The sequence below is a fragment of the Castor canadensis genome, chromosome 11 (assembly GCF_047511655.1).
Source record: "Castor canadensis chromosome 11, mCasCan1.hap1v2, whole genome shotgun sequence".
Taxonomy (NCBI): Eukaryota; Metazoa; Chordata; class Mammalia; order Rodentia; family Castoridae; genus Castor; species Castor canadensis.
In genome coordinates, this window is record NC_133396.1 from 38,826,180 (window position 1) to 38,838,670 (window position 12,491).

A 12,491-nucleotide genomic window follows, 5' to 3' on the forward strand; every position below is an offset into this window, starting at 1 on the left:
TAAGCAGACTTTGGTACCTTCACTAAGCCTCCAATCCTGAGAAAGGGAATAGAAGTTCAGCCCACTGTGATGGGGTTCAGGGTACGTTTCTAGGCTGAGGGGCAACTGGTAATGGGCCCAGGGCCCACGGCTCCATGGGATGTCACTGGGAGCTCTGGGAAGGGGAGATAGAAACTCAACCAGAATAGGCCAGAAGGCCGGAGGAACTGTCACCTGGCTTCCCAGGCCATATCCCAGCTAATGGGAGACTGCAGAGAGGTTAAGCTCCCAGCATGGCCACAGAATTGTGCAAAAGCTTTGCGAGGCTGCAGGATGACTGTGATGGGACAAGAATGCAGCCAAGAATTCTGAACGCCTCAGAAAGAAGGAAGATGAGCAGGAATAGGCTGGCCATCCTGAATGATTCCAGTTCATTTACACTAACTGTATAACCTTGGGCTACTTTTCTACATTTCAATATCCTAACCTATAAAATAAACATAATAACCATCTCCACCCTGCAGGGTGGTTGGGGAGATTAAATGATGTCAGAAATGCAAACACTTAGGGCAACGCTTAATGTACAATAAGTGCAAGGAGTTCCAGAGCATCCACGGCACCTCCCCCAGCTGGCAATGGTTTCAAAGTGTGGTCCCGCGCCAGAAGCTCCCTGAACTCAATCTACTGAATTGGAATAGTTCGGGAAAGCATTTTAACACACTCTGTGAGTTACATATGTCACATTTGGGCGGGGGTGGGGGGTAGTACTAGGCATTGAACTCAGGGCTTTGCACTTGACAAGCAAGTGCTCTGTCACTTGAGCTACTCTGCCAGCCCTTCTTGTGTCGGTTATTTTTGAGATAGGGTCTTGCTTTACGCTAGGGCCAGCCTGGACCACGATCCTTCCATTTATGCTTCCCTGTGTACCTGGGATGACAGGCATGCACTACTGCTCACAGCCATTGGTTGAGATGGGGTCTTGAGAACTTTTTGTTTTCTTTTTTTGCCCCAGTTGGCCTTGAATTACAGTCTTTCAGATCTCCACCTCCCAAGTAGCTAGAATTACAGACTTGAACCACCACACCTGGCTTTTTGGATTGTTTTGAGACAGGGTCTCACAATATAGCCCAGACTAGCCTCTAACTCATGATTCTCCTGCCTCAGTCTCCTCAGTGCTGGGAATACAGGTGTGTACCACCATGTCCAGTTCATGTTAAAATTTAAGAACCTTGCCATAGGGAAAGAGGCTATTCAATAAGCATACAGGGTGAGCAACACTGAGCAGAAGTCCTGGTGCCAGGGTAACATAAACCCCTTGGAACTTAGAGAACACACACACACACACACTGACTGTAAAAGAGCTGGCTAATAACCCAGACGTGAGTACCTTTGAGCTAGCTCAGGGGTGGTGAGGTAAGAGAGTTCTATCTTGCCCCACATGTGTGTGACCATGACACCACCATCCTGATTACACCTGCTGCAGTGGCCATGGTCCCACCATAAAAGCTGGCCACCATGTCGACTGCAGCTTTGCAACCTGCAGCCTCTTCACCAAACCACAGCTGCCTGTGCTCCACCAACTCCCTCCACACTTCTCTGAGGAGCTCAGCAGCCTGCACAGGAGTTGGCACTGTTGTTGTGATTATTCTTAAGTAATGAATTATGTTCACCACCAGAGGCAATGGGTGAGACCACAGTAGGAGGGTTGGAAAGCCCAAATAATGAGGGTAAGGGGCCAGAGGTCCACACCTCCTCTCTTCAGGGCATGGGAACAGGCCTCCCCAAGTTCACCGGGACAGTGTGGTCTGGGGGTGGGGACATCCTCTACAGCCCACCCAGCCCCTTCCTGTCCCCAGGACCCCCACTCACCACTTGGGTCATCTTAAGACACAGCTTCTTGTGTGCCGCTGTCAGCATGGCCAGGGCCCCTGCAGCTGCACTCTGCAGCTTGTCGTCATCCTCCCCACACAGCAGCACCACCAGCTTCAGCCGGTCATTCCCGTCAGCCAGGAACCTCTCCTGAACCTGTGGGAGGCAGGTGAATGGCTCAGAGCAAAATGCCCCCCAACCTGCATCTCCTGAGGAGGGAAAGTTTTCCAGCTCACGTTCTCTGATCCCTTGGGAGATTGCCTTTGAGCTGCTGGTCCATGCCACGTCCCCCAGATGAAGGGGCCAAAAATTCCCCAACTAGAAGGCTAAGAAAATAAAGGATTCCCTATGGCGTGATCTACCACCTACATTTGCATCTAGTTCCACACCAAGTAGGGAGAGGCAGGCATGGGAGAGCAACTGTACTGGCTCCACCAGCTGAGGGATGAGGTCTCCCCAGTACCTGACAGCAGAAGAGCCCCTGGGACCCAGGGCCCTGGCCTGTCACACAGAAGTATCAAGCCCTCAAGTCATTTTACTACTGCCCTCAGCACCACAGTGAAACTTGGTTGGCCAAGTTGAAGAGCACTTTATTGGATGGAGTTTCCAAGACATGGCGCTCCAGAAGGGGACAAAGTTCACAGCTACCCAGGTAAGACATCTCCCTAGGGCTGGAGCAGTGGTCATGAGAGGTGAGACTATCACAGAGGTGGTCAGGGCAGTCCCCTTTGGAGGGGCACAGGTGTTATGTTACTAGGAAGTAGCTGCCCTGCCAACGGCTGCATTACCCCTCCTCACACCTAGATGTGGACATGGCTAGTTCTTATCTGTGGGACAAGAGCAGAGGTGAGGCATGGCCCTGCCAGACCACCTTGGGTGAGTGCTACAGGTGCCTCTTCCAGGGTTTCATGGAGATCACTTCCAAGGTGGCAGGAGGGAGGCAGCTCTTAATGATCAAAGAGGCCAGGATCCCTTCATTGCTTGGAAGTGAGCACCCAATCCAATGGGACTATGGGGTAGCCACTGGAAAAGACCTTCTATCCTGTTGGCACACTGTGTAGTTTACAGCCACTGATGGTCCCCCAGGAAGAGTGCCTCCCCCTCCTTGCACTGTCCCTCTTTGTACCCCACCACCATCTCTGTCCCCTTAGACACAACCTCTTCCTCCCACATCACTGCCAGCCTCTCAGCCTAGACTTAAGCCAGCCTCCTAGTAGACCCTGGCAGCTTTATTTACTGTGACTCTAACAGGCTTTCGTAGCTCGTGTTCTCCTCCTATAACAGTGAGAAGATCCAGGACTTGCATATCAAGGAGAGAAAGCCTGAGTCTCACACTAGGCCCTGCATCCGGGCTCACACTCAAGAAGGGGCTCAGATTTATCTCTGATGGGATCAGACCCCAAAGGCCTAGTGACATGGATAGGATGGGAAGAAAACATTAGATGGTCATAATTTGTCCCATTACCAGACCATGAGGCTTTGGCATGTTCCAAATTCATTTTCTTTTTAAAAATCCTACAATTGGGTGGGGGCAGTGGGGAGAAATGAACCAATCCTTGTATGCACATATGAATAATAAAAGAAAAATGGAAAAAAAATCCTACAATTATTCTGCAGTGAGCAGTTATAGTGCACTGCAATTTCTATGAAAACAGTGATAGTTCATTAAATGCTAGCATTTAAGATATTCTAAAATGGCTGAGCGCTGGTGGCTCACACCTGGAATCCTAGCTACTCAGGAGGCAGAGATCAGGAGGATCTCAGTTCAAAGCCAGCCTGGGAAAATAGATCGAGAGACCCTATCTCAAAAAAACATATCACAAAACAAGGCTGGTGGAGTGGCTCAAGTGATAGAGTGCCTGCCTAGGACATGTAAGGCCCTGAGTTCAAACCCCAGTACTGCCTCCTGAAAAAAAAAAAAGATATTCTAAAATGATTTGTAACTGTATTTGGCATTTCTTTTGTTTTGTTCTGTTCTGCTGGTGGTACTGGGGTTGGAACTCAGAGCTTCTCCCTTGCCAGGCAGGTGCTCTACCACAGGAGCCTCAATCCCAGCTCTTTTGGGTTTGATTATTTTTGAGGTAAGGTCTCACATTTATGCCTAGGTTGACCTGAACCTCCATCCTCCTATTTATGTTTCCCTTGTAGCTGGGATGACAGGTATATGCCACCACACTCAATAAGACCTCACAAACTTTTTGCCTCAAGCCAGCCTCAAACCATGAGACCTCCTGAGTGGCCGGGATTACAAGCTTGAGCCATTGCACTTGTCCATTTCTTTGTTTTTTTGCTTGCTTGTTTGGTTGGTTTTGGTTGTAGTGGTTGTTGTTTCTGTTTTAAATCTATTTATCTAATAAATGCAAGTGGTCTAGCATCTCAACCTTTAAGAGGCTCTGGTCTCCCATCCTGCTTTGCTATGACATTATTTAGGCCTAAGTAACTTAGGGAAATGGTCCCTTCCACCTCATCCAGACCAAGCTTTGGAGTCAAAGCCCCAGCTTGGGATAATATCACTTTGTGCATATTTCTCAGAACCTCTGCAGGGAAGGAGGCTATAATCAATGAAAGATTCGGAGATTACTGGGTTCTCAGATCAAAATGCTACTTTAGTACCCTTGTGATGGTCTCCAGTCTCATCCCAGGCCTGATTGCTAACCTGGCCCTTTGTGGCTCTGTCACTCTCAGCCCCTTCCTCACCTCCTTGTTGACCACCATGTTGCACATGCACTCTGTGGCCGCCTGTCGCAGCTGGTCATGGTTCTCAAACATGTAGTTTTCGATGTCTGGCAAGGCCTTCTCCTTGAAGATCTTCTGCCTGGAGTGGGAGGGTGGAGTAAGAGACGCCCTTGAGTCCTCTGCAGTGAGCATGCAGGGTTTTGGCTACCCAGGGCTACTCCTCCATCCTCGTGGTGACCCTCCCACATCCTCAACCAGCATGATTTGGGTTGCACTGAGCCTGCTCCAGGAGGGACACAAAAGGGTACAAGCTAAATGACATAGCAAAGCATCATGGCCACCATAATGGTCCTGGATGAACATGGCAGCCCACTGAAAATTATTCTGTAATATTGTTGAGGGAGAGAAATTATCTTTCTTGTTCCTTCCTGCCTCATGTGAAGCCAAAATACAAAGTGCAGAGCAACCTTGTGACTGTGAGAGAGAGGAAAAGTCCATCTAAGAATTAAGACAACACAGAGAGGAGAGAAGAAGGGTGATAAGGAAAGGAAAGAAGAGAGGAGAAGTAGGGAGAACCAGTTAGCTGGGACAACTTTGCAACCCCTGCATCAAGCCACACCTGAATGTGGTTACCCCAGACTTTGGTTTTACTACTGAGGTTTGAACTCACACTTGCTAGGCAGGTGCGCTCGCACTTGAGTCACACACCCCCAGTCCTTTTGCTTTTAGATCAGGCACGTGCAGGGTAGTATGGCTGTAGACTAGTTTGTTTTTTAGATAGGCCCTCAAGCTTTTATGAGGGCTAATCTCTGACCTGATCCTCCTACATCCACCTCTCAGGTACCTTGGATTATAGGCATGTACCACCACACCTGGCTTGTTTTGTTGCTGCTTATTTTGTTTTGTCTGAGACAGGGTCTGAGTTGGCCTTGTACTTGTAACCCTCCTGTCTCAGTCTCCCAAGTGCTAGGATTGTAAGCATGCTCCCTCACACCTCACCCTACCCCAAACTTTTCATTTACTTGAGTGAATACCTTTCCTTAATGCAGAAAGCCAATTAGGGTTGAGTTTTTGCTGTTTGATGCAAAAGAATAAAAACCAAGGCATTCCACCATCACCCTGCTTCCAAGAAGGAATATGTGACATCCACATCCACCCACCTGGCTGTCTCCTCAGCACTACAGGAAGCCACGCCCTTGCAGTACTTTGGCTCCATTTGTCCCAAGTGATCTTTCTGAGTGCCAGGTCAAATCCCTCGCACTCTTGTTTCTGCCCACTGCCCTCCGCGATGGCTTCTGAGCAGAGCAGTTTTAACATATGATGTGGGCAAAATTTCAAGCAAACACTTTACAGGACTCTCCTCACCACCCCTGCCCTCTTCACCACCCCACTCACCGGAGTTTGTCGCTCCGCCCAGACAGGTTGGTGAGGCCTAGGAGAGCCTCATAGTTCTGGAGCCCATCCCTCTGTGTGTCCAGGAGACTTACGAGGGGCCGCACCACCTCATACACCTGGTGAGGGATACAGATCAGGCCAGGTGGGGACCATGTCCCCCTATCCCTGGCCAGCTTTTGGCCTCCAAAGCTCCTTCCCACCACACATGGTCTGACAATCTCAGCAATGATCTGAGAGGTGGGTTATCTCCTCCATAAACAGGAGGAGGGCGGCTCTTTGCAGCTTCCTTGGGCTTGACTTCCTCCCCCACCTCTTATATCCATAGCAGCGTCTTGCCAAGGTGGCTCATTCTGGGCACAGACAGGTGGGATGCCCCCCTCCAGACTTTCACTGTTGTCTGGGGTTTCCCCAGTTCTGACTGGGTAACTTGGATGCCTAGGAGAGGGTCACTGCACTCTAAATATTATAGATGAGATAACAGAGTTTCTAGGAGGGCAATCCTGTTCACCAGAGGCAAAGCCATGCCTGGAATCCATGTGTCTCCAATTCATTGTCCTCCCTGTGACAGCACCATGTCCCTCTCCGGGCTGGGGTGGTGAGGGGACCAACAGCAGAGGAGACTCCTCCCATCCCATCCCTACCTCTCCAGAAACCCACCCGCTCCCCCGGGAAGGCGATGTCTGGATTGGAGACAGCGGCGATCTTGGCTAGAGCGTGCGCTGCCTTCACTTTGCCCACGTCTGTGCCCTCCAAAGCCAGGGGGATCAGGGCCTGCAAGAAAGGCGAAGTTACTACTCAGCCATAGACATCGGAGGCCTCTCCCATTCTCCAGCCCCAGCTGCAGTCTGTCTGTCTGTCTATATGTTCCATCGGAGATTCAAAAAATATCTGTGATATAATCAGCCCTTGGATATTATGGAAAACAATTAAGTACTTAACCATGAATGCACCCTAATACCCACCTAGGTCTTTACCCCCACTTCCTTCCACCCATCCAAATGTTCCATCAGATTTTGGGGGGAAATAATCTAGATAGATTTTTTTACTTTTTGTTCAAGCCAAGAAACTGTGACTCACAGAGAGTTAAGTAATGTGCCTAAGGTTACACAGCTGAGAAATACCAGGGAGGTATTTCTTTCCAGTACCAAGAAGGGCAGATGGGATCCCAAAGAACATACAATGGCATCATCAAATCAAGCAGAAATTGGTTTGGGGCCATGGACACGGACAGGGACATAACTGAGTGAGCACAGTATGCGTGTATACACACATACACCTATGCACACTCACACACAGTGCGTGCTCCTCCCCAGCAGATCACCTTCTAGGATGGCAAAGGCTTTATCTTGTCTAGTTACCTTGCCACCACCTTGAGCCACAATGGTGCCTCGGTCCTTTGGGTTGTCACACAGTGCCAGGAAGACCCTGCAGAGCCAGGAACAAAGGAGAACATTTAATGTGACTGTGCCCCCAGTTAGTCAGAGCTGGGGAAGCCTCCAGACAGCAGTGAAAGCCTGGAGAGGGCATCCCATGTTCCCATGCCCAGAATGAGCCACCTTGGGAAGATGCTGCCAAGGGCGTAAGTGGTGGTGGAGGAAGTGAAGCCAAGGGAGGCTACAAAGAGCCACCCCATTCCTGTTTATGTAGACAACCAATGGCTCCCCACTGTCCTCTGCCCCAGAGATTCTTCCTCTCTGCAGTCTGACCACGGCCCCCTCCCAGGTCTCATCTAGAACCACTTCCTCCCAGGCACTCCACGCTCTAGACCTACTTCAGGAGAACCCAAAATTCACTCGTTCTCCCTCCATCTTTAGTGTCTTGGCATATGCTATTCCTTCTGCCTGGAGCCCTTCCCTTCCCCGCACTTGGTTGGCTCCTTTCCTGCCTTCAGGGCTCCATTGAGTTGTCACTTCTGCCAGGAAGCCTCCTGGCTGCCAACTCAGTCAGTCTGGCTTTCACTCCAAACAGCCCTATGTGCTGGTCCCATTATGGACCCGCTGCACCATGCTGTAGTCACGATCTGTTTTCTTCCACCCAGGCTGCACAGAGATGAGTGGAGCCTTTCATCTCTGAAAATAAAGTAACTGGAATGGACAGTGACCACTCCTGATGTAAACTTTCCCAGGCTATCACTTTTCAACATTGGTGCCCTAGGGTCTCTTCTCCAGGACCTCCAGTGGCCCATGCCATCCCTTAGTCCCACTGTTTCTATCTCCTGCCCTGTGGTCCCTCCAGCCCAGCCTCAGCCACAGCTGCACCTGGCCAGCAGTTCCTTGGTCTGGTCGGTGAGGACAGCACTGTCTGCTTTGACCATGCAGGCCAGTGCAGAGACGACACCTGTCTTCAAGAGCCGCTTCACTCGAATGTCTACAAAGTCCTTCTTGTCCTGGGGGGGATGAAAGGGTGACAGTGGGGAAGGGACCTGGGTACCAGGTAATCAATACTGGAACTAAAAATGGTGCATTTCTGACTTCTTGTGGTCAGTTGAATAACAGCCTCCAAAGATGACCATGATCTGGAACCTGAGAATCATGTGACCTTACCTGACAAAGGGGACTTTGCAGAGATGACCAAATTCAGGAGCATGAGATAAGGAGATAATCCTGAATTACTAGGGCACCCAACATGATCACAACATAACCATGAGGCAGGAAGAGCAAAGTTAATAATAGGAAATGTGACAACAGAATTGGGTGGAGTGATTGGAGGTCACAGCCAAGAAACAGAGATGACCCTCTAGAAGCTGAAAGGGTCAAGGATTACTATTGTCCTCTCAGAGCCTCCAAAAGGAGCCAGACCTGCAGACACCTTGCCTCTAGCCCAGGGAGACGGGTTTTAGGACTTCTAACCTCCAGAACTGTAAGACTATTGCCAAAATATTGCGGTTCTCAGGCCACTCTGATGCAATGTGTTATAGAAGCAATGGGAACCAGATACACTTCTCCATGTTCTCTTTGCCCAAACACTGCCAAGGATTGCATAGTCTGCTGCTGGAAATGTGAGAACACTTTTCCTCGTCCTTGTCCTCTACCCCCAGTGTGGAGGCCCAGAGACAGACACCATGAGAGAAACAACCCCAAAGGTGCTCTCTTACAAGAGGAGTGAAATACAAGAAAGATGATCAAAACACCAGATGTCCTGTGTATTGCTTTTCATGGGGCAAGGGGGTTAAGGGGAGGATGCAGACAGAGCTGAAAGGGGATGATGGATGAAGCTGACATAGCAATGGGTTGGGTTTTACTGGGAAACCTCAGAGTGGGGAGTGGTCCGAGGGCACAGCCTCTAGAAGCACAGTTGAACTTCACAGTTGTCCAACGTGACCTAAGCCCTGGCCTGTGCGAGATACAATTCGACTTTCAGAAACGATTCAGAGAATGAGATGGCTATGTGGAACACACATTAAGTATTTTTCCAAAATCATGCATAACATGATAACTAAATTCTGATTGTGACTATAGAAGGAAAAGATGCCCCAGGAGGAGGAAAAAGAGTGTCTGGTGTGTAACAAACATGCTGAAATGCCAGCAGTGGTCATGTGGAGATTGTAACATTGAATGGTTATTTTTTTGTCCACCTTCTTGTTTGTTTTGCAACATAGGTATATTATTTGGATCATTTTAAAACATATAAATAAATTTTCTGGCTGGGACTATTTTGCATATATAGTCACATGCAAGTGTCATACAAATTAATATTCTTGTGTGCAGGGAATTCTCATATCCTTGTGTTAGGATGTTAAGGGGGTTTGTGACATCTGGGCTAATGGTGACCCATGACTTTCCTCTCATTCCTATTTAGCTCCTGTCTCCCCAAATCCAGACACCCAAGAAAATCAAATTTTTGTAAGTCTTGGAAGCATGAAATAAAACTGTCTCACAGCCATGAAACCAACAACATAAATCTCAAAATGTGCAACAGTACAGAAAATTAAAACAAAGACAGGAGCGCCATCTGGTGGGGAAATTGACCATTGTCAGCTTCAATTGATCTGAATCTTACCCAAATCCTCCCAAACACACACCACATCTCTGCTGCCCAGTACCCACCTTGGGATGCTCCTCAGGCACATGCTGCTTGGAGAACTTGGCGAGCTGCACCAGCTCTGGGATGAGCTCCTTGACATCATAGCTATTGGTGCAGTTCACCAGGGTGGTGGCCACCGAGTACAGAATGGTCTTGTCACTGGTCTGGAGGCATCAGATTAGGGAAAAGGCAGTCAGGAACTTTGAAACTGGCTGTTTTTAAGACAGCTCCCTGGCACGCTAGCAGGGGGAGAATGGGGGCTCATCGTGGAGACGTACAAGCCACACAGAGGAAAGGCAGTGGCTCTGCTCATAAAAGGTGGGCAGAAACATGAACTGAGCCCTCGGCATTATCCCAGAGCGCGTGACCAGGGGTCTTCTCACACAGCTCTTCAGCTTGGCGGCTTCTTCACAAGCTCAGTCCCACCCACTGTGCACGCTCTGATCTGATCCTAGTGAAAATCCTTCCCACTATTCTAGGAGAGGCAAGGCCAACTGCCTTGGAGGTCTCAGGATCTCACTTCTTGAGGGCCATGGGCAGATGTGCTGTCCTCTTGTTCACCCTCCCTCTGCCAGGAAGGCAGGAGGAGTTACGAGTCTACTACAGCCAGTTAAGATGAGGGCCAGAAAGAAGGAAAAGGCCAATCTAGGTTGACACAGGGGAGGGGACAGAGCCAGGATGAGGACACAGCCATTTAATCCCTGTGGGCCTGGCTCCAGGAACCCTTTCCTGAAGTGGGAGGTCAGGGCCACACTTGCCTTGGCCAGCTCGAACATGGCCTGCAGAGCAGGGATGTCCTGGACAAAGTCATCCTTTACATCAGCGTCCAGCGTGAGGTAGGCCAGGCCCTCCACTGCCCAACGCCTGGTCCGGGTGTCTATGGTTGTGTTGCACAGCCACCTGAAATGGGGGAAGGAGGGATGCTGGAGAAGGTGCCAGACCTCTGATCAAAAGGAAAGCAATTTCAGGGTAGTGGATAGAGGTGGGGGTCTTTCACTATCTGGCTTCAACAGGAACTCTCTCTCCTCAGAGACCCCTGCACAGAAGTCCACCAGGAGATGGAGGGCTGGGAGGTACAACCCTCTTACTTGCGACACTGCTTGGCCAGCTTCTCAGTTGATCCTTCGGCAAACTGCCTGAGACCATAGTCTGTGCCACCGGCAGAGCCCAGCTTACAGAGTCCCTGTGGAAGAGGCAGACACATGCAGGTCAGGGGTCCCTAGACTGGGGCTACAACACTCCTCACCTCGTCTGTGCCTGGACATATCTCTATATGGACTACACACTGCTCAGGGTCACCTCTTCTGAGATGCCCTCCTGAACTCTCAGTTAGAGTGAACGCTCCCAAAGTCCAGGGCTTTTACCTGCCCATCCCCCCACCATCTGACCTCACAGATGTCTTGAAAGATCCATACAAGAGCTGGGTGCCTATGGCTCACACCTGTAATTCTGGCTACCTGGGAGGCTGAGATCAGGAAGGCCAGCCTGGGCAAATAGTTTGTGAGACCCCATCTCCAAAATTACCAGAGCAAAATGAACTAAAGGTGAACTAAAGCTCAAGTGATAAAGTACCTGCTTGCACAGTATGAAGCCTTGAATTCAAACCCCAGTTCCACCCCCAAAAAATGATATGAGCTAGACGTGGTGGTGCCTGCCGGTAACCTCAGCATTCGGGACGCTGATGCAGGAGGTTTATGAGTTCAAGGCCAGCCTGGGCTACATACTGAGACCCTGTCTCATAACAAACAGAAAATTGATATGAATAAAAAACCAGATCGATGACTCAAATATCTGTCATTGTTTACAAGATAAAGAAAAGATCAATGGAAACAATTTTAAGAAATGGAGAAAATGAAGAGGGTTTAACCGTGCCACGTGGCAGCTGCTAAGGAAACGGACTTGGCACTTGCTCTGAAAGTACGTTTGGACAAAGCTCATTGGTGTGCCTTTCACAGCACGGAGGCGAATGTCCTTGGGGGTAAGCATGGGGTCCACCCTTCTGAATCTGTCTCCCACTCCTGCATGCTGCCCTGTTCTTCAGGGGCCTGTGGCTGGGCCTGAGTGGACCCTATTTGTGGCCACACCTCATTCATCCAGCTGTGCCTAGTGCTCGTCCCCGTGCCTGAGCGGATAGGTGGATAATACTGAGCCCACTCACCACCAGCGTGCGGATCTTGATCTTCTCATTTTTGGTGGTCTTGTAGATTTCTTTGAGCAAGGACACACCATTGGTGATGATGAAGGTGGCTCGGCTGAGCTTGGTGGAGGCATGGATGAGCGCCTCCACTGCCACCAGCTGGTCTGCCTCTCTCTCTGAGCCACACAGTGCCACCATCACCTCCATCACACCTTTCATTCCCAGGAGCTGATTGCCAAGGTCGAAGGGCCCTTGCAGAATCCCTGACACCGTCTGAATAGCATTCACATTCTTGTCCATGTCCTGGGGGTCAAACTTGCCCCTAAAACAGAGGGCAAAGGTTGTCAAAGAATTGGCCCTTGGGGTGGGAAAAGTGTGAGATGTGGAGGCAGACAGATAGGGATTCAAATCC

General features: G+C 49.8%; 1 protein-coding gene across 3 annotated transcripts in view; it reads right to left on the bottom strand.

Annotated features, from left to right (window-relative positions):
• Positions 1–12,491, bottom strand: part of Unc45b (unc-45 myosin chaperone B) — a 36,295-nt gene that overhangs the window by 2,991 nt on the left and 20,813 nt on the right. For all 3 annotated transcript variants that reach the window (XM_074046341.1, XM_020185729.2, XM_074046340.1), the window contains 10 exons: positions 12,101–12,401; positions 11,031–11,125; positions 10,701–10,842; positions 9,966–10,106; positions 8,178–8,305; positions 7,278–7,344; positions 6,577–6,690; positions 5,920–6,035; positions 4,546–4,663; positions 1,849–2,004 (listed from right to left, as the gene is read on the bottom strand). In XM_074046341.1, the coding sequence (XP_073902442.1) occupies positions 1,849–2,004; positions 4,546–4,663; positions 5,920–6,035; positions 6,577–6,690; positions 7,278–7,344; positions 8,178–8,305; positions 9,966–10,106; positions 10,701–10,842; positions 11,031–11,125; positions 12,101–12,401 (1,378 nt within the window). The remainder of the gene's footprint in view (positions 1–1,848; positions 2,005–4,545; positions 4,664–5,919; positions 6,036–6,576; positions 6,691–7,277; positions 7,345–8,177; positions 8,306–9,965; positions 10,107–10,700; positions 10,843–11,030; positions 11,126–12,100; positions 12,402–12,491) is intronic.